The sequence below is a fragment of the Sinohyriopsis cumingii genome, chromosome 2, assembly GCF_028554795.1.
Source record: "Sinohyriopsis cumingii isolate HCF-2022 chromosome 2, ASM2855479v2, whole genome shotgun sequence".
Classification (NCBI taxonomy): domain Eukaryota; kingdom Metazoa; phylum Mollusca; class Bivalvia; order Unionida; family Unionidae; genus Sinohyriopsis; species Sinohyriopsis cumingii.
In genome coordinates, this window is record NC_142962.1 from 33,855,877 (window position 1) to 33,878,295 (window position 22,419).

Consider the following 22,419-nt stretch of genomic DNA (forward strand, 5'->3'; position numbering starts at 1 on the left):
GAGTATTAATAAAGTATCTCGTACTCTTGTTTTGCAGTGGAAAAGTCAGAAAGTCAGCTGTGAATTGTCAAATAAAACAAAGAGGTGCAGCTTATTCAAAATATATGCAGGGATTGAAAAGCAGGGTATGGGGTTTGATTTTTGTAAAAATCTACAGGTCAAGTGTCCCCACATCTAAAAGCAAAATTTCAAAATGCACGAGAGTTTGATGGGATTATTAGAAGCATCACATGAAGGGACTGATATTCAAATAGCCCCTCAAAAATTTCTCATTGAATTCAAAGTAAGACCATTTCTTTTTGAACTGCTGAGTGTTGAAGCCATCTGTAGATATTCTTCAGAGATAATAAGATTTACAAATTAGCTCCTATGGTGGGCAAATTGAATGTCAGATTGTCCCCATTTTCATTGAGGACCAATGTAGACATCATTAAAAGTCTTTCAGTTAAACCCTATGTCAAATATGACCACCCATTCAGGTGGAGTAGTGACAGGAAGATTTTAAAAACAGCCATCGTGGCAGTCATATTGGATGTATGATTGGCATCATTTCGATTAGGACCATCTAAGTTTTCAAAGAGGTCCATTGGTGAAAACTTAATGTTGAGATAACAATATTTTCAACAAGTCCACCAGACACCCAAGAACTCTTCGAATGAAGCACTTTTGTCAAAAATACTTTCCATTTAAAAGCAGATTTTCAAGGTGCTATACTGAATGTCACATCAGCACCATTTCAATTTAGAACCAACATCAGAGAAAGTCTTCTGGTGAAAGTCCCATGCTGGTATGTCTCTGTGTTTTACAAGAGTAAGAATAACAATATTTTCAAGATGGCTGCTATGGTGACCGTATTGGGTATCATATGCAAACCAATTCCATTTCAGACCAACCAGTCATCATAAGACATCTTCCAATGCAACAAAATGTTGATATGTCAAACTATCTAGAGGTAGCGATAATAAGTTTGTCCAGATAGCCAATTACTCTGGACGTATCGTACGTCAGATTGCCACCATATTTATTTAAAACTAACTAGACATCATAATAAGTCTTTCAGTGGAAATCCAATGCTGATCTGATCATTCATTCATGAGAAATAGTGATAACATTTTCAAGAAGACCTCTGTGGTGGCAAAACTGGATGTTGGGAGTTTTGTGATTTCATTCAGGATCAACATCATGTTAAATCTTTTTTAGCAAAACACCCACATTACTATGACCATCCATTCTGCAGGAGAAGCAATAACAAGATTCCCAAGATGACCAAGTTGCAGCCATAACAGACTTCACATTGCCACCATTTGAATTTAGACCCAACTAGACATCACAAGAAGTCTTGTGGTGAAAACACGATGTAAAGATTTTCAAGATGGCTGCCATGGTGGACAATCAGCACCAACTAAATACCATAATAATGGAGAAAAAAAACTTGATATGATGATCCAGTAAGGATTATATAGTAATAACAAGATTTTCAACATGGCCACTGTAGTGGCCATATTAGACATTTGATTGACAGCAAATTCCTTTATGACCAACTAAATAATCTTAAGAAGTCTTCTAGTGAAAACTATGTCAATACGACTTTCTGTCCAGTATGAGTATCAATATGACTTTCAAAATTGCTGTCATGATAGCTATATTGGATATCAGCTGGGCACCATTTTCATTTAGGACCAACTAGACATAATAAGTGGTCTTTAGTGAAAATCCCAGCATTAATATGACTATTCAGGAGGATTAGCAACATGATTTTCAAAATGGCTGCTGAGTGGCTATATTGGACCTCAGATCAGCCTCATTTTAATTTAGAAGATAACTCTTGTGGTTTCCATATTGGGTGTCCCTGCAGCACCATTTTCACTTTCAGCAAACTAAGACATTGATTGAATGCATGTCTAAAGTTTCATTGCAATCCCCTCTTTAGGAGTAGTGATAACAAACTTGTGCAAACAGACAGAAGGATGAAAAACGATAAGCTTTTGGTGTCTATAACAAGCTAAAACAAATGATGTACTTCATGCAACTTCTTTCGTAAATTTATTCTAAACAGAATTCCCCCCCCAAAAATATTAACAGCATTCATTATACATCCAGACTATAATGACAAAATTCTCCACTGTCTAAAAATATCCTATCCTGGTTTGCTAAAACCTTGATGTACACCTGTATTTTCACTCTACCACACAACTTTCTAAATAAACTGAGAAGTGTTGACCTTGTTTTGTCCATTTTTTAAAAAACTTTGGTTTATTCCTTTGCTCCACTTCAAAATAATATTATGCTGTACACCTCCAAATTATACCAAAAATGTAAAAATACAATTCAAAACTTCCAAGTTTCTGATTATATCAAATTAAATATGAATAAAAACTCAGTTAATATATATATATATATATATATATATATATATATATATATATATATATATATATATATACACACACACACACTAAATAAGCCAAAATTTGACAAATACCACATTTTTTGCCAAACACTAAATACTTTTGTATATTTTAGACAATTATTATGGAGGTCGAAATGATACTTATAGAAAAAATACTTCCAAAAGATCTTAATCTTTTCAAGAGTGTTTGCTTGTTATTTTTTTGCTTTTTATTAAAGCACTGCTGGACAAAGCTCCAGATAATGTAATAAATTTGGGTATTTTACTCCCTGGTCTGAATTAAACTGCACGGTTTAAAATTTAATGTGCACTATGTGAACAATGTAAAACAAACACACCAAAATTTGTATTTGCAAGAAGACCAAGTTTTAATGATCAAGATGTTTTATCATGCCTTTCTGAATGCATCAATTACCTTGATGAATTAGATTTTGTCAGGGTGCATTTGGTAACATGCCTCTGTGTGTTCTCAAAGTGAGCAAGTATAGCACAATTATTTGAAACTTTCACTGAACATGTGGAACTTGAATTAACTGCAGTTTATATTGGTCAAATGCCAGCTCAGACAATATAAACAAATCTTAAAGAATAAGCAAATACAGTGTAAGCTTTGGAATAAATGCTCCGAATTGTTTTGCATAATCTGAATACATTAAGAAACTTCTTAGTTTTTAGCTTGTCTGCATACAATATACAATATTCCACTTATCTGGAGTGCTGATTGGAAATGCAAGAAATATAAAAATACAGCCAACTGAGTCTCTAATTTCTTACATAAATGATCTTGAATTGTACACCTCTGTCATTCATACCATGTACTTGAAGAGTATATTTTGTCAACCTTTTGCACTGTGGTATACGTTAAATCAATTTGCAATTTAGTGACTGGTTAGTGCATCCATACCAGATTAAAGCATAAAAAAATGTACCTTGTACATTTTGTTGTGCCACTTTCAGTACGATACATGTCTTTATGCAGGACTTGGTGTCTATTTTCAAAAGGAAAACTGTTTAAGAATCTAGTCTAATATTTTCCTAAAATTTCTCTCACTGTGAACAATGTTTTATAACAGCACATTTGGTTATTATAAATTAAACAATCGGTATAGGTTTGACATTTTGTGCACAATTGCAATTATAATACTAAAAAAAACCAGCGAGAGATGTTATGAAAAAATAACAACTGTCATAAAACTGAGCAAATCCTGAATCAGTCTTTGCCGTAGTTTTAAAGGATTATAATTGGCAACAAAAGGTAATCTAGTATCATAAGTTTTGGTTGAACAGTGTTAAAAAAAATACCCATATAAAATTTCCCCAAAATGCAATTAGTTTCATATGGGAAGCAAAATACCTATTTCATTAAAATATTGTCTAGAACACTTGTTTTAATGTTATGATCAAATACAGGTTTGAGGTTACCAACAGACTGGTTTTGTTTGGTGTTTTACAGCACAACAACACAAGCAGATTATACAGTGCCAATGCAATTGGTGTAAAGTGCCTTGCCCAAGAATACTCCATGGTAGCCAAATCAAGCTCATCTGACTGTAGGATTCAAACCTGCACCTCTCAAGTCTGACAAACAAACCACTGAACCACTACAGCTAGAAGGTTACCAAGTACCACTACTTTATTGTCAGAAGCAAGACCCAACACAGAACTTTCTGTTCAACAAAAATTGAACACTGTGTTAAATTTGAACAAATACTTATTTGAGTAAGAAAATATAAATCAGTAATATATCTTAAGAAAATGGGATCAAATATTAAACTTTGCATTTCTTGTATATCCATCATTTCAGTTTGCATCAACTAATTAGTAGATTATGGACTAGGAACCTAAATAACTACGTACAACTGCAGTCTTCAGTGGAAAAGAGAGGTAAAAAGGAGCCAAACCCCCAAAAATTAGGAAAGATAATAACGGTGCTCTTTTGGATCTTTATATTAAATAATCCAGATTAATGAAGTAGAGAAAGTGGCAAGAATCTGTAAACGCTGAATTAATGGTAGGTGACTCATGAATTCAGCAGTCCAATATTTGGTGAAAAAAATGGACAGAATGACAGTCAAAACTTCTCAAAATGAAAGATGGGAAATATCATTAAGATTGACAAAAACTAACCTTTTCATCTGCAAGCTATTGTTAGCTGGATCCCTAGAAAGTTTGAAAGAAAATTATATTTTATAAATCAAATATGCAGCCTAAGATATTCATTATCAATTAATTTATCAAATTAAATCACATCCATACAGTCTTGCAAAAAGAAATCCTAAACCCTGCAACTGTTTTCCCTGGAAACAATTCAAAATACATTACAAATATTTATTTTCACCATGCTTAAAAATAAAAGCTGATCGCTTCAACTTAAATAATTAACAAAATGCTCAATTTCATTTTACAAACCTGGATATAACTGAGGCAACATATTGTTAATATCCTTCTGAGATTTGTAAGCTGAAGATATCAGAGCAGGTACCTTTTGAATTTCTTTTGCAAGACAGCCGACAGACTGCACCAGCTAGCACAAAACAAATGCTTGGCAGTGTTTACTTATTCTTAATTCTGTCCAGCAATTTTGTTGGTAGCAGAGAAAAAGAAACATTGCAATGCAAGAAATATTTTTCACTCCCACCATAAAAAGTAACGGAGTGTTAATAATTTATCAACATAATTATATAATCATTTCTATACAAGAAATGGTGCAGACCCTCTACTGACAAAAGCACAACTCTAAGATCTGTCAAATCAAAATGGCTGAACAAGATGCACATCTGAATATAATGTTCACCAGGTTCCCCAAATTTCTATGCAATTCCTCCAAAGCTGCAAAGTAGTTGTGCAAAAGATGTACATGCACCTCTTTAAATTGCCTAACACAAAAATCTCCAATTAAAGGAGCATGATGACTGGAAGATAAAGTTAACATATAAACACAAATTCCCACAGAGCACTGATGCCTAGGAAATGGGAATTCAGAACATCAGACATATGGCATGGAAGACAATTTAGGCTGGTCCAGACAAAATCTGACCCAGTTGTGAATCTATGCTTATGGTAAGCCACCATGAAGAAAATATTACTACAATATAATATACATTAAGATGCATGATGAAAATGTTCTATCTGTGCAGGGTTCAGACAAGTTGGATTAGCTTGAATGTAATAAGGTTAAACTACAGAGAATGTAAAGAAATTACAAACATCAAAGGACATGAAAATTAGAACACCTTTGGTGTATGTGAGTTACACCTGTTCACATGCATCCCACTATGTTTTTATGACAAAGTTTAAAATGGCTAAAGATGTTCAGATTATAAATGAAAATGAACAACCAAAATTACACAGATCACTTAAGTGTACAAATTAGGTCCCATTGTCCAAGTTTGGTACTTCTATTTTACTCTTACCGGGATGCATCCACATACCGATTTCTAGGGGTATAGGTGAAACAGGGTCAAAGATAATCAAGACATTACAAACAATTAGCTGAAAATATGTCACTCAAGCAGTCCAAAATACCAACAGTGCAATTTTACGAGTCACTCAAGTGTGCAAATTAGTTCAGTGATATACTTTTAGTATGGGCTAAAACTACTCTTCTTGTAATGTATACAAATACCAAATTCCAAAGGGTGTAATAACTAATGACTGGTATGGTGGAATTACTCCTCCTGATGGCATAAACAGAAAAATTTATATCTGGCAGCCCAGGAACCAAATGTTAGCTTCAGCAACCAAAACTATCCAAGTCACATCCTGGTTGGATGACTAGATTTTGATGGTGTTGTTGGTGACCGATTGCTACTGATATAAATCAATTAAATCAGTTGCCTACATATTAATTTGGTATTATTCCTGCCAAATGTTGATTAAATAGGAATTATGTATCTGCATTTTGTGAATGCACTGTATTTTCATAAATCTTTTCAATAACTGTCACGACTTGTTTTCTTTCTTAGTTATTTTCCCAATCTATTGATGACCATATCGACTTCAGGTGTTACATGTCATTCCAAGTTTTTAAATTTCCACAGGATTTACTTTTCATTTCAGTCATATCACTATGATGCCTGCAGTGTGGCAATTTATAGTGATGTCTAGCAATGGGGCATCATGCCGCAGACATGTACCATGATGTCCCACCCATTATTCTGACACCATGCTGACCAGTCCTAACACAAACCTCTTAATGCTGAGCACCTAAGTGAGGCAGCTGTAAGTACCATTTTTATAAGTCTTTGGTATGACCTGATCGGGATTTGAACCCACGACTTCCGCATCCGAGGTAGACACTCTAGCCACTAGGCCACCAGAGCAGTCTTCTGATGCAGTTATTTATACCAATGAGATAGAATTTTATATTAATGAATATCTGAAAATACACTAGTCACTCAAACATGAAAATTAGGTCACAATGGTACCGATGGTGTAGTTGTTGTTGCTGTAGGGTTTAACACCATTTTTCAGCATACGATAGGCTTGACATGGTGGCCAGTATTAATGGTGGAGGAAAAACCTGGGAAAACCCTGGAAAGAACCACCGATCCATGAGAAGCTACTGGCAAGCTTTCTCACATACCAACAATGGCTGAATCCAAGACTCCAACCCACACAGACAGAGGTGAGATGGCAATGATCCATAACGAAGAGTGCTTTAGACCACTCGGCCGCTCAGGGTCCCTATTTATGGTGTAATGAACAAACAGATACACGAACACAGGAACATACAAATGAAAAGTTGAACAAGCAAATTTCTACATCCCCTCTTGACTCTTGGTGAGAGTAGTTTCAAGTTTTCCAAGGTTGGACAGACGAAAATACTTTCCACAGGGCCAAACTGAGTCACTGAAATAATGCCTCACAGATCTGAGTGACTATTGTTCATGCAATTATGTTTTATTGCATAGGTGACATTTAGACTGTACATCAGTTTTTTTCTCAATCAATCCAATGGTGAAAGAGGAACTGTGTAAACAGTTGGACTGATGAACAAAAAAGCACACTGACATGTCAAGTTTACACAATACTAGTTTTGGTATAGTCATACAGAGCCAACAAAAGCACCGATTATTCAGATCCAGAGGAAGCCAAGATGACTTACTGGTTATAACGCCTGGATGAATTACTTCCAAGACCAGCCTGTGTCAGCTGCAGTGGTGTCCACTGGCAAAGCAATAAACTCTTGTGCTCTTTGCACTACACAGGTTTCAGGTGCTGATATGCTGTTGAACACCAATTACTCAATCAACCAACCAATCAACTAATCAAACATCAATTTCTACATTGTTGCTCAATCAACCAATCAACTATTCAAACCCAGATTTCTACAATGTTCTTACAGTCAAACCAACCAGTCAAATATTCAAAACCAGATTTCTACATTGTTTGTACAATCAATCCAAGAACATGTTATCTGTTAAGAAACTGTTAAATTCAAGACGTAGACCAAAGGATGAGTACTAATAATTGTATAGTCTACTGTTAAGAACTATTCTATAAAAGTTATGTATGACATGATTCTGGTTATGGCTTACACTTGTATATATTAGTGTATCTTTACAGCTCTGGTCTCAACATGAGATTTAACTATAAATTCCAACGAGTTACATATATATAAAATAAACCACAAGATCGTATCTTACCTTTGCTGTGTAAACTTATTGCAAAACTGGGTAAAGAATCTGAAGATGCAACTATCTGTACAATGTAAACATATCTGTACAATGTAAACATCTTTAAGTTCAATATGGTTATATGGCAATTAAAATCTACTACGTAAAGCTCTCAGAACACCTGAAATTGCTCATATGGCTGGCATCTTCCTAATCATCATTTGCAAAAGCAGATGTCCAAGAAATGTGGGTCAGTATGATGCTCCTGTAAAAAACATTTTCCATGCATATGTTAAGATAACTGTCATGGTTTCTCTATCTTCAGCCGTATGTGATGCCAAGTTGCTAGCACAATTTCCAGGGGGAGATCCTGCATATTTACTGCAAAATGGGGGGGGAGGGGGCAGTGGGAGAAAGACTTTTTCATAGTCTCCAGTTCCCCTACCATGTGCTGGAAAAAATTCTGTATCACTGCATTCAATTTTTCTGTGTGTTGGCAGAACAGATGATATTTGTTTCCTCCACTTTCTCTGAGTAATCACTTCCATGTTTAAACATGATTCTCAGATGCCATCAATCTTTCATACACTATAAATTTCCATCATGGCAGATAAATGGATCATTATGCCATATCTCTCAAAGAGACAACTATATTTTCTGCAAAGACAGCATTACATCTTACTCATACCAATGCTTGCACACAAACATGACTACCCAACTGACATTATGGACAAACACAAAGAGTTGATAAATATTTTATTTGAAATATGATTAAAATGAAATGTGATTAAAATCTCGCCCAATGGGTACAACAAATCACAGGAACACCAAATAATTTGCCCAATGGGTACAACAAATCACAGGAACACCAAATAATTTGCCCAATGGGTACAACAAATCACAGGAACACCAAATAATTTGCCCAATGGGTACAACAAATCACAGGAACACCAAATAATTTGCCCAATGGGTACAACAAATCACAGGAACACCAAATAATTTGCCCAATGGGTACAACAAATCACAGGAACACCAAATAATTTGCTCAATCTTTCCTCAATTGAGATTTTCAGTTGCATGACTCTTGATCATTTTTCTGAAATTCCCATCACATCCTGGCAATATCTCCACTGATGGCATATCAGCATCATTTGTCCAAAATTGAAAGGCTTTTATCTTAGGATGCTTTCTGTAAAATTTGATAACATTTTCTTGAGTGGTTTTGGAGGTAAAGACATTTTTTTTAAAAATTTAATAGTGTCCATATCTGATGGCAGATAAACATCCTTTTAGCCTGAATGTTTCTGTCAAATTTGATCAAATTTTGTCAAGTTATAAAGGTTTTATATATTTCTAGCAATGGAGACATTATTTTATGGTAGATTGGCTTCATTTGTACAAATCTGAAAGCTCTTCATGCCAGTATGCTTTCTCTCATATTTGGTTAAGTTTATTCAGTATTATTTGAAAAGAAGTAATTTTCTATTATTTGTAACTCTTATCATATGTTATAGTATATTAACACCATTTGAATGAACCTGAAAATCATTCATGCCTGGCTGCCATTTGCAATATTTGGTCAAATTCTGTTGAGCAGATTTTTTTAGAAGTCAATGCAAGAATATATTGTTAGTAATGATGGCAGATCGGCATCACTTAGTTAACTTTGAAATATCTTAATGCCAGGAACCTTTCTGACAAATTTGGTCAAAAACAGTCCAGTGGTTTTTTATTATGAGAAATTTAAAATAGCAACTATGGATAGACACATTACAGATGATGCAAAACACACACAGGGCCATGCCATAAACTCACTTAACATTACAGCCAAGAGAGCTATAAAAAAATTGCATTCTGAGGAAAATCTGTTGACACTACAACTAACATTTGGGGATTGGAAACTCCCTACCTAGCCTTCCAAAATATCATCCATTCCATACTGGAACATAGACTGGTTTTGTTGAAGGAACCTGAGAAACTCATTCATAGTACAAATTTTGTAAACTATGCTGATGCTTCATCATTAATTTCATTGTTAATAATAGGAAACAAAGGTATCTTTTTATAAGCAAAAGGCATGAAAGTGCATTAATTTATTTAAGCAAAACATTTGTAAAAATGACAGGTTCAAGATAAAGTTTGAATTTGTATGGAAAACATGCACCATGTTTTTTGCATGGCAAGCACTTTACAAAACATGTAATAAGGTATACATGAAAAAAAGATTTTACACTTACGCTCTCAGTACATTAAAAAAAAACTGCATTGCTACTAATTCTAACTCAATATTTATTTTATTTACCCTGAAATTACAAAAAGTATATCAGTTAAGAGTGAAACGTTGATGTTTTGATTGCTAGAGATATCAGAAAATGATTAAATCTAAATTCAAAACAGGAGATAGCAAATGTAAATTCCTTTCAAAAGAATACTATCATTGCTAATTTCAACCTGCCACCTAGGGTAAAGCATAGCCGGTTTTCTAGCATAACGGTAAACACATACCTGCTGTGGATTTTATCTTACTGATCAACAACCATTGGGAATGTCATTGGTACATTAGAATGACAAAAAAACTTTTTTATCTGGTACCTCTGGTTAAAATAAACTTTTAATAATGCCCACATTATCTTGGGTGACACTAAGAAAGGCAATGGGAAATATTTGATTTTATCCACAAGATAAACATAAAGGATGAAAGATAAAATCTAAAATTTCATACTACAAAATGAAATTGCACTGGTTGTGCTAATAAATTCTCACAACAGCATACAATATGCATAAAATCATGAAAATTATATTGTTTTCCTCAAGAACAGTAGATTTGAAAGTCACCACCTCCCCACAAATTTCCACCACTTCTCATACAATAATCTGGGTGGAGGCAGAGGCAATTAACTATTATCCATCTTTCCATCAACAGTATGTCCAGATTTGTGAAACAAGTAGCAAGTTGAAAGTATATACTTGAGCAATTAGTAACAGTAAATAAAATACTGGCTGAATTAGTAGGATATAAATTAAAGTCATGCTATAAATTTTAAAACTGTACAAAGAGTTAAGCATGTAAGATACAATAGCAGAATATTAGTTTGAATTAGCAAAACACCGATACACTGAACACATGCCAGATTTTCAATGCAAGAGAAATAAACATGGGTTACATGGAAGCAAGCCACTAAGGTTTACCCCACCCACTACTTAAACCAACTAGAATTGATGAAAATTAATATAAAATAAATCATTTATGACTTTTGAAGGGGTACTGTCCATTTTGTCAGTACAAATATGCATAACAGTATGGACTATAACACAAGGCAACTTATTCACACTGTATGTGAAACATTCATAATTTTTCAACTATTTTACTGCAAAGAACCTTCTAGGTTACAAACCATGTATTTAGTTTTCACAGGATTAAAGTTTGCTTAATACACCTTCCCCCATTATGAGCTTAGGCCTTGAAGTTTGATGTGAACCAAATGAAAACTAATACTGTGTAATATTGTTAAAAGAGATATTATTTACGTTTCCTCAAGCTGATCTACTAAGATACCAGATGTATGCGAGATCTGTTAAAACAAATAGCTATTTAACACTTAAGATACCCGATGTATGCTAGATCTGTTAAAACAATTAGCTATTTAACACTAAGATACCAGATGTGTGCTAGATCTGTTAAAACAAATAGCTATTTAACACTAAGATACCAGATGTGTGCTAGATCTGTTAAAACAAATAGCTATTTAACACTAAGATACCAGATGTATGCTAGATCTGTTAAAACAATTAGCTATTTAACACTAAGATACCAGATGTGTGCTAGATCTGTTAAAACAAATAGCTATTTAACACTAAGATACCAGATGTATGCTAGATCTGTTAAAACAAATACCTATTTAACACAAGGAAAAAGGCCTTTAACATGAATTTATGTCCCTTTCCAGCTAACATGTTCATATCTTCTGAGATTTTGGGCAAAATAGATATGTCTTTTTTTAAAAATATTTTATACCTGTAAGCTGTTGCACTGGACAACAGTTTTTCTAAGAAGCGTCTGATTTGCAAAGAAAACTCTGCATTAAGCCATTTTAGCCACCTGATGGCTTTATAATTCATGTACCCGATTCCTACTTATCCTTGGTCCATACACCACTTACAAATTAATAATCATGAATACCTTCGGCTAAACTTTGATGTAAGTTTATTGAAAATGGAGAATCGGCCAGATGTGCCCACAGCTGAGGTATCCTGAGTATGAATGGGGATGCCACCAGGTCCATTGTATTGGTTAGCATTCTGTCGTCTATCTCGTATTGGACCACCATGGAATGTGTTACGACTAGCTGTGCCTCTATAAAGAGCTGCTGTGTTGGGTTTCGGAGTTGGAGAAATAGGCACGACTGGTTTCCCAGGGGCAGTGCTGAAATGAAAATAAATCTATAATATCTTAAGTTTTATTTAGACAAGATATAATGTATTTTCCATGAAGGCTTATCTAAGAGGAAAAGGGACCAGAAATCCTCAAGACAACCACTTACCCTCAAGCATGCTGGATCCAGAGATCAAAGCCAAGCCTTAAGCAGGTTCCAATCAGTACATACATTACTGTTGTGAAATTTATACCAAAGTCATCAAAGATGTATCATACCTCAAAGAAGTAACAAAATTAATATCATTCAATCTTAGTTTTTCAAATTTAGGTGGTTGCGAGTTAACATTTATTTCAATCCCTGTAAAATTGATAAGTTTCGATGAGAAAGAACAAACAGGTTTCTTCATTTATTAGTTACCATACTGAACATAACATATTCACTGTGCACTTAAAATGTTATTTTAGTAAATTCATGTCTCCCCCAACAAACTCATACCTGCAGGCTGGACGAAGTAGAACAGGCCCAAAACATCCTTCTGCATGTTGCATGAAGCAACTAATGCATGGCAAACTTTTGCCCTAAGATATGTCCCATGAGGTTGTCTTTTAAAAAATTGCAGTTAAATGAATTTTTTAATTTGACTTTAAGAACTTTACATTATTTTCTCTTTATTTTCATTTTGTGTTCATACCTAACCTTGCTGTGTAATTAAGATTGTGCTAGGGTGCCATCACACACACACACACACACGCATGCACACACACACAAGTTGGTTCCCTATACAAGGATATCTCTATTTTGGATCTGCACTGTCTCACTCAGTATGGTATTCCTGAATAAAGCTTATACATGATATGTTTCTGAGACACAATTAAGTTATTAAGTGGCAAGAAGATTTCAGATGTGCATCAGTGTTTCCCTTTACCCCCATTTGTGCCAAAGTTTGCTCTTTTGCTCAGTCTGACTGCCAGTTCGGACACCTAAAAAAATTTTTACTCTCATTCTTGCACCTCTAGGGGATACACTGCATCATGGTAACCACGTTTGTCTCACAAGGCAGACAAGGATGCAGAAACATGCTTCCAGTAAGGCAAATTCTTTTTTCGAGTTTTGATTAGAATGAGAGGTACGTGTAGGTATAATGTGGTATACAAATTTGAAATCAAATCAATATCCATTTAACTGGTTTTAATGGTAACCTCAGCTAGATTTTCAGTCAACAATGAAGTCTTCATTAATGGCAATTATATGATGCAAAGAGTGCCATCTGCAGATCATGACATACTTCAAATATATAAAAATAATAATGGAACATGGCATCTTGCCTATGAATGGCACCAATGCAGATTTTCCTTAAGCAAATGAGACCAAGAACCTTAGTAAATCATGATACAAAAGTTTTTACATAAAATAATCAGTTTCAGGTGATTACCGTAAACGATGAAAGAAAATATAGGGTTTTCACAAACTTTAATACAATCTTAATAATGAACAGGAATAGGTACTTTTTATAGCAGATGGCCTTGTGATAAGGTCGGAAGTTATGGAGTCACGATTTAGTTTGCTAGAGAAAGTATCTGTTCCTGTTCAGTTGCTAGAGAAAGTATCTGTTCCTGTTTATTAACTATAAAAATGGTGGTAGCGGGTAATAATATTCATTTTATAATCTTAATACTGACATTTGCCAATACTGCCCAAAAATAAAAATGCCATTATGAGAAATAAGTGGCCTGATTATCACTCATCCTATGACATAACAGCTGACCGTTTCTCTAAGGTGGCTTATGTAGCCTCACAGTACCAGTTAATGAACAAACTTAACTGGTTCTGACATGGATACTAAAACCAAGATATGATTATGAATATGATTTAACATATATGAAAGTATCTTTAAAATATTATCTGGTCAATAATATAAATGAATTAAACAAGTCTAAACAATTTCATTATTTTAAATGTGGGATGAGTCAAAATTAGATGAGACAGCAGCAGACGTCAAGAAATCAATTAACTAATGCAATAACAACATTTCCCTTGCATTTCCAAGAGAATTATGTAATTTTTCTCAATAAGAACAAAATCTATATACTATTCAATAATATACATCATTCAGAAAGACAGAAAATGGCATGTATGTGCTGCAGGTGGACAAGAGGTCTCAGCACTACTTTTATGGATTAATTCCATCTCACTTGTGTCTGCATGGCTTTGAGTCTTGGGCTCAGCCAGTGTGGGTATGTGAGGAAAAGCATGCCAGTAGCTTCCTGTGGGTGGGTGTTCTTTACCAGGCATTTGCCTTGTTCTTCCTCCACTAGTTATACAGGCCAGCATGTATAGCTATTGTGTATTGAAAAATGGTATTAAACCCAAGAACAAATAAATGGCATGTAATGCTAATTTTAAAATGGCACACATCTTTTTGTGTTTACGGTACAAGTAATATGCATATAATAACTGAACTTATCCAAATACCTTGATGATGTAAACTTATTTTAAATCATATGTAACCTCTAAAGATATAACAAGCTCAGCCAATCGAATGCAAAACACTTCGTCATATCTGCAGATCTCACTCATTATAGACTCTAACACCATGAGGTATCTAACATCATGATGTTATAAGTTTATTTACCAAGCTGGAGAAGTGGCTGAGTGGTTTAAAGCGCTCTCCATTACAGATTACTTCCATCTCACCTGTCTACGTGGGTTCAAGTCTAGGATTCGGCCAATGTGGGTATGTGAGAAAGCTTGCCAGTAGCTTCTCCTGGGTCGGTGGTTCTTCCTCCACCATTAATACTGGCTGCCATACATAGTCTATCATGTGCTGAAAAATGGCACTGAACGCCACAACAACAACAACCAAGCTGGAGAAAAATCCATTCAAAATTCACTCTTCAGACTAGTAACAAGCTCAGCAACTCAGATACCAAATAAATATGCATGCATCTTGTTCATGACCAATTTATCCAACTTCTTCAAGATACAAGACCATTTAACAAGTTATATCTAAGTCACCTTATTAATATGCATGGATTAAGTTCATAAACACATACTTATAAGATCCTAATGACATTAGCCAATTTATATAGTTTGATCACAATCCATCAAAAAATAGTCAAACTCAGGCAACCAGATGCAAACATCTCATTAATATGTATAGATCTTGCTCATAATAAAATCACCAAACATCTTGAAATTAGTTGCATGACCAGATAAGATCACAAGAGGCTTGAAATTAGTCGTATGACCAAGTAAGATCACAAGAGGAACACGTGAGCATCAAATCACTCAACTGGCTGAGATCTGGTTAAAAGTGCAGTTGCCAATTAATCTGTGGCAGTAGGATGCTTTCTCTGGAATTCCTCTGATGCTATCAATTGCACATCTTATGGACACAGTTGTTTCATGGTTTCTTTATATATCTTCATCCATATCTGATGCCTATCAGCATTATTAGCCCAATATTAAAAGCCCTTAAGCCAATATGCTTTGTATCAAAGTTTGTCAATTTTGTTCAGCTGCTTCTTGAGATAAAGTTACATAAATGTTTTCTACTCAGAGTAATTACAGTCATATATAATGATGGAATGGAATCATTTAAATAAATATGAAAGGCTGTCAAATTGTTGTGCTTTCAGTCAAAATTTGTTTCAGTTGCTGTTAAACAGTTACACAGAAGTTATTAGTTTTTTTTGAGTTTCTTAACAGAAGCCATATTTGATGGCACATTGGCATCATTCACAAAAATATAAAAGCCATTCATGCCAGAATGCTATCTGTAAAATTTGGTCAAATTCTATCGAGTTCTTTTTGGTTGAGAAGTTATTTAAAGGATCTTCCATATTTATTAGTTGCAACCAGTTTATGGCATATTTACATCATATGCATAGATCTGAAAGATTGGCACCGTTTTCATTTAGGACCAATTAGATACCATAAAAAGTCTTTTATTGAAAACCCAATGTTGATATGACCATTCAGGAGCAGTAGTGACAAAATTTTCAAGATGGCTGCCATTGTGGCCACACTGGATGATCAGCACAATTTTCATTTAGGACCGACTTGTTAACTCGTGAAGTCTTTCAGCAGAAACCTCATGTTGATATGAACATCCATTCAGGGGAAGCGATAACTATTTCATCTAGGGACAGCTAGACCTTGGGATCAAAAAATGTGTGTAAAATTTCATGGTAGACTGGCATCATTTGTATGAATCTGAAAGGCCTTTAAGCCAGGGAGTTTTGTGCCACGTTTGCTTGAAATGGTTTGGAGGTCTGTGTGTGCAAGAGATTTTGATTTTTAACATAGCTTAACAATGTGAGTCATATTTGTACAATATCTGCAGTGTGGCAGTTTATAATATGTCTAGCACTAGGGATATTGCCACGGGCATGTAGCATCATGTCCAATACAGACATGTTATCCTGACACCACGTCAACCAGTCATAACACTAACTTCTTAATGTCAAGCACCAAGCAAGGTAGATGCTAGTAACATTTTGATAAGTCTTTGGTATGACTATGCTGGGTTAAAACCTGCAACCTCATCAAAGCAGTTTACGGGTCTTTGAATAGCTGGATGGCATCTGGATGATGATATACAATGGATGAAGGACTATACCTTACTGAGAATCACTGGCATTATGGTCAGGCGAGATGAAACAGGGAAATGTACTCCGTCAGTGAAACATGACAACTTTCTTAACATTGAGGAATGAAGATCAACTTCAGTTCAGAATTTGTATGTGGTTTCCAAGTCTCAAATGGGTACAAAACAGAGGAAACAAATAAAATCATAGTGAGCTCAAATCTGGTCCTGTGAAGATACATATTCATGCAACCACTTAGTATTAAAATCTCATTAGTCATCTAAAAAAATAGATCATTTAGACTTCAATTACTGCTTGGTGTTTAGGTTGTGACAATTAACAAGTATTAACACATCTCTATGGTTTACAGTAACTAAAATGATGCTGTTTAACTGAAGCAATTACCAAATTTTTATATGGGTGGGGGTGGGATTATTTGGGAAAAAATTCCAGCCTCAGCTTGAAAGAGATGATCTTGCTCTGATATATTGGAGAAAAAAAAAAAAACTATTATATCATTAAAATTGTTTTTAAAAATATTCTTCTGGTAAAAGAAAAAAAGTCCTGATACATAAGAGAATTCCATGCCACAGTCACCCAAAAATATTAAATTGTTGGCCCCTTAGAAACTTATCCTTTCCCCTATGTACCCTTTAGGCTTACTGAGCAACTTATGATGTGCATACCATACCTCATTCAACTTGTGCTTATGTCAACTGATATGTCTTTCACCTTTTATTTTCACAGTATGTAAGAATATGTCTTTGTTGAATATTTCTGATAATTTAGGAAAAACATACATAGGATCATAATATTATTTCCTACTGAGATATATATATATATATATATATATATATATATATATATATATATATATAGATATAGATATATATACACACACGCCAACCTTTTGAGAGGTATAACTGCAATTAGTGCTGTTAAAAGTGGCAAAAAAAGCATATGTGCATAATCTGTATATTATATTTACTGCGAAAATAAAAGGCAAAAGACCTGTATCAATTGCTATAAGTATAGCAAACTGCATGAAAAGTGTACATTTATTTTTGCTAATAACTTAGATCTGCAGCTGGTTAAAATTTTGGTCAAAAATGGGCAAAGTCCACTTGGAGAAGTACCAGAATACAAACACAGAATACTGATAAACTATTGATATATAACACTCCCTACTAGTCAACATGTCTAACTTTTGCTATATTCTACTTGTTTAAATTTGCAAAGTACAACTGACTTGTCATCTTTCTGATCTGACATATTTTCAGGTTTAAAAAGACCATTCTCTAACATTTTTCAGTCACGTAACATAACGAGTCATATAAATAATGCTTGTTTCTCTTAACATATGGTACCTTTTTTTTTTAAAGTAAAGACTGGTACACTGCCTAAATATATTGTTGAAAGGATAATGAGTCTGTAAGACAAGTTTTCATACTGAAGAAACCAATCTATTTTCTTGGAAATGTGTCATATAAAGCTGCTAAAAATAGAAAATAAAGTACAACTCGGTCTAGGATGGACAAATGTACCCTTACGGTATTCTTATGCAGCAGTCTTTCTTTAGAATATTCTCAAAGTTATAAGATGTGTTGGATTAAAGACATGAAACTGATAAACACAATTTTTTATTGCTTAATTTTTTTTTATAAATGCATCAAGAAAGCATAATGAAGATACAAGTGAGCGTAAGATGTAATTAGCTGAAAAAAGTATAATGATTATGCCAAAAGCATACTGGCTGGCATTTTTATGCATATGCCCACTAGCTGAAAAAAAAAAAGTAATAAATAAATGCAACCAGATATTCTATGTGCACATGCGCACGGAATGCTTGTGCAGGATGTACAATGACTAAGAATATGGTGGGCTTACAAAACTAGAAGGAGTTTCTTTAAAATAAAATGTTGTTAATCAAAGGTTTGTTGTTTAACATTTTAATAGCATTGCCAGTGAAACAACCTTATCTGTAATGTTGTTTAATGTGTGCCACAATAAAGTTTGTTCAACTTTGGCTTTTTCCAAGCAATGACACATTCAATGTGAAGTTCAGACATACTTTAAAAAAACAATCCTTCTAAACATACCTCTTGAACAGCAATGTAAAAATGTACTTCAAAACAGACAGTTCCTGCATCAGTAACATCGACATTAAGTTCATCTACATGTTCATCAATTTTCTAAATGTATACAAGCAGTTCACTGGGTAGTTAAACTGTGTAAATATGGCAGCCATACAATTAGGTCATTCAATTTTTTTTCAAAACGAGTTTTAGTGCTGAACTGGCAAGGAAGCTAGGCTGAAAGTGTAGAATTTTTTATGTTTTTTAAAGCAAAGGTTAAAGCTTCCTGTAACATCCATAAACCAGTACCTGTATCTGCCATTCCAATGCCGATTCAATATCAGAACCTTGGTTTAAAACAAAGTTCATCTAAAAGGAAAATTTGAAATATGTTCTATTAACTTGAAGGGATTTGTTTTTATAAGCAAAACCATCTCCCCCACCTCATGACGAAAATTCCAAAACATTTATTCTGTGACACTGGTATTTGAAAAAAGGAAAGTAATAATCCAGCATGCTGAATAAAAGGGAATTAATGTAATACAAACAGTTCCCAATTTTCAAGGTTTTGATCTTACTCTTCCACTCAGAAGATCAAAACAACTGGGTTAGTTAAAATAAAATAAAGCTTCATCTTAGTAACAGATTCAAAAATGGGTAAACAAAAATAAAGAAAAATTGCTTTAATGGGACTAAAAACAAAAAAGTTATTCGACAAATTAGTACAATAATTTGTCATGTCTACTTCAAGTGATATTTGCTTATTCATGCTTACAAGGTTTTGCCCATGAAGGTTTTTTTAAAAAAAATCTCTATAAATAAAGGGAACAAAGAGCAATGTGGCTGGCACATTACTTGTTCACTCCTTGTTTAATAGACCTTATGGAGAAACTAGTTGGGCAACTTAGGAGATTATTGACCATGAGTTTCCAAGAGCTGGATCTTTGGTAAATATAGTTTGAAGTGATGTTACAGTATGAAAATCACTTGCTTATTTGACTTGCCATGACTGTGACCTCTTGATCCTGTAATCCAAGGTTGCTTTATAAACTAAAGTACAAGCCATCCACCAAGTTTGGTCAAGGAACTTTGTCTAGAATAAAGATTTCTTATGATATCTAGTTGGGCATAAAATGGTAAAAGTACAACATCCAATATGGCCACCATGACAGCCTGCTTGAAAATCTTCTTATTGCTACTCCCTATAAAAGGATGGCAGTTCTGAAACAAAGTTTTCACCAAGACTCATTGTGATGAACATGGTGCTGATCTTACATTCAACATGGCCATAATGATGGCCAATTTGAAAATTTGTCATTTCATTCAAGTGGTTTCTAAGAAGCTGTTTAAATTTTAAAAAATTAAATATTGCTGGCCATATTTGATGGTGATCTGATTGGCATCATTTGTGCAAACTTGAAAGCCATCCATGTCAGGATGAATTCTGTCAAACATGGTTGAATTCTGGCGAGTGATTTGGAGATGATGTGCAAAGATTTTTCTATTCTTAGTAGCAGTGTCCATATCTGATGATGTTGTTGTTGTTGTAGGATTTAACACCATTTTTCAGCACACGAAAGGCTATACATGGCAGCCAGTATTAATGGTGGAGGAAGAACCTGGGAAAACCCCGGAAAGAACCACCGACTCACAAGAAGCTACTGGCAAGCTTTCTCACATACCCACATAGGCTGAATCCGAGACTTGAACCCACACAGAGATAGGTGAGATGGCACTGATCCGTAACGGACAGCGCTTTAGACCACACGGCCACTCGGGGCCCCTCTATATTTGATGAAGGACTGGCTTTATATGAACAAACTCTGAAATATATATAGTGGTTTCCAAGAACCTGAAAACAGTAACAGTTGATGGATGCACAGCAGATGAGATGTTATGGACACAGGCCAAACCATAAACTAACTTAGCGAGGCGAGAAAAAACTACAGGAGCAAAATATCTATTGATGTGTGCATCTTTAGGGGAAGATCATAATAACTAACAAAGTTTCAAAAGGCAATCCATCAAGTTTTGCAAGACTAGTTGCATTCACAAGATATTGTGATGTTGGGAACAATGGATAGATAGAAGGATGGATGGAGGAAATAAGGATACATTGACTTCAATAGGATGAGGGTTATCTAAAGAAAAAATGTTGTTTGACAACTTACGTGGGCCGATAAGAATCTCCATCTGTTATAGGCGGAAGTTCTATTGTTCGGGTAGGCTGAGATGTGCTGGCAGACTTCATATGACCTTTAGGCCGTGCCACTGATGGAACCTCTGGTGGTGTTGAATTTGTTAGAGGACTTTAATGAAAAATAATTACATCAAATGTAAAAATGTGAAACCGGAAGAAAAGAATATATATACAAAACAATGACATTTACAATGTTTAAGATTAGACAGCGTTTAACATCATACCATAAATAACAATTTGTTGATGAAGGTGTGGGTATGCTCAACCTCAAAAGTTAGCATGATTGGTAAGCAATCTGTGGTAATTAAATGGTTATGATTATGAAAGAAACTGAGCAACTGTTGAAAACAAGTGTACCATAAACAGTATGTTACAAGCCTTCTCATGGTAAAATTTGGAGATTGTTGTCCAACAGGTGTCAATAAGCTTGAACAAAAGTACAGGTATGTACTCCTGAACTAAACCTGCTGTACAGAAACCATGAGAAACTTGTCAGACTTATCTTTAACCTTTCGAACTCAAAATCTAAAGGTTTCGTTAGTACCGTAAGTGTATGCCATCCACAAAGTTTAGTCATGGAACTAACTCGTAAACAAAAGTTGCTGTACCTTTAAATCCTTAAGAGCTCAGATGTGGGAGGTCATGGGTTCGATCCCTGGCTGAGTCATACCAAAGACTTACAAAAATGGTACTAACAGCTGCCTTGCTAGGCGCTCAGCATTAAGAGGTTAGTGTTAGGACTGGTCGGCCTGGTGTCAGGATAATGTGACTGGGTGGGACATCATGCTACATGTCTGCGGCATGATGCCCCAGTGCTAGACATCACTATAAACTGTCACACTGCAGACATCGTAGCAATATGACTGAAAAATTGTTAAAGCTACGTTAAAAATCCAAATCACACACACATACATATCCTTAAGAGTCATAACAACTTTGACCTTTGATTTCTGACATCAAAATCAAAAGGCATCAAGCTGTCTTGTAAAAAAACCTTTTCTTCTTTCAGTTGGTGATTTTCTTATCCAAAATGTATTAGGTTTACTTCTTTCCTATGAAAAGCCATCCAGAAACTCTTGTGAAGATATATGTTTGAAGGTACATGTTTGAAAACTGAATGTTTTGTGCATACACCATTTTCATTTACCCAG

General features: G+C 34.6%; 1 protein-coding gene across 8 annotated transcripts in view; it reads right to left on the minus strand.

Moving 5' to 3' along the window:
• Positions 1–22,419, minus strand: part of LOC149804599 (MAP/microtubule affinity-regulating kinase 3-like) — a 184,194-nt gene that overhangs the window by 23,998 nt on the left and 137,777 nt on the right. For 5 of the 8 annotated variants that reach the window (XM_089942108.1, XM_089942117.1, XM_089942134.1 and 2 more), the window contains exons 16-18: positions 21,240–21,377; positions 12,209–12,451; positions 4,538–4,570 (exon numbers count right to left, since the gene is read on the minus strand). In XM_089942108.1, the coding sequence (XP_089798234.1) occupies positions 4,538–4,570; positions 12,209–12,451; positions 21,240–21,377 (414 nt within the window). Of the gene's footprint in view, positions 1–4,537; positions 4,571–9,048; positions 9,218–12,208; positions 12,452–21,239; positions 21,378–22,419 lie in introns of those variants that run through there. The other 3 variants (XM_089942151.1, XM_089942143.1, XM_089942160.1) reach the window with 2 other exon arrangements.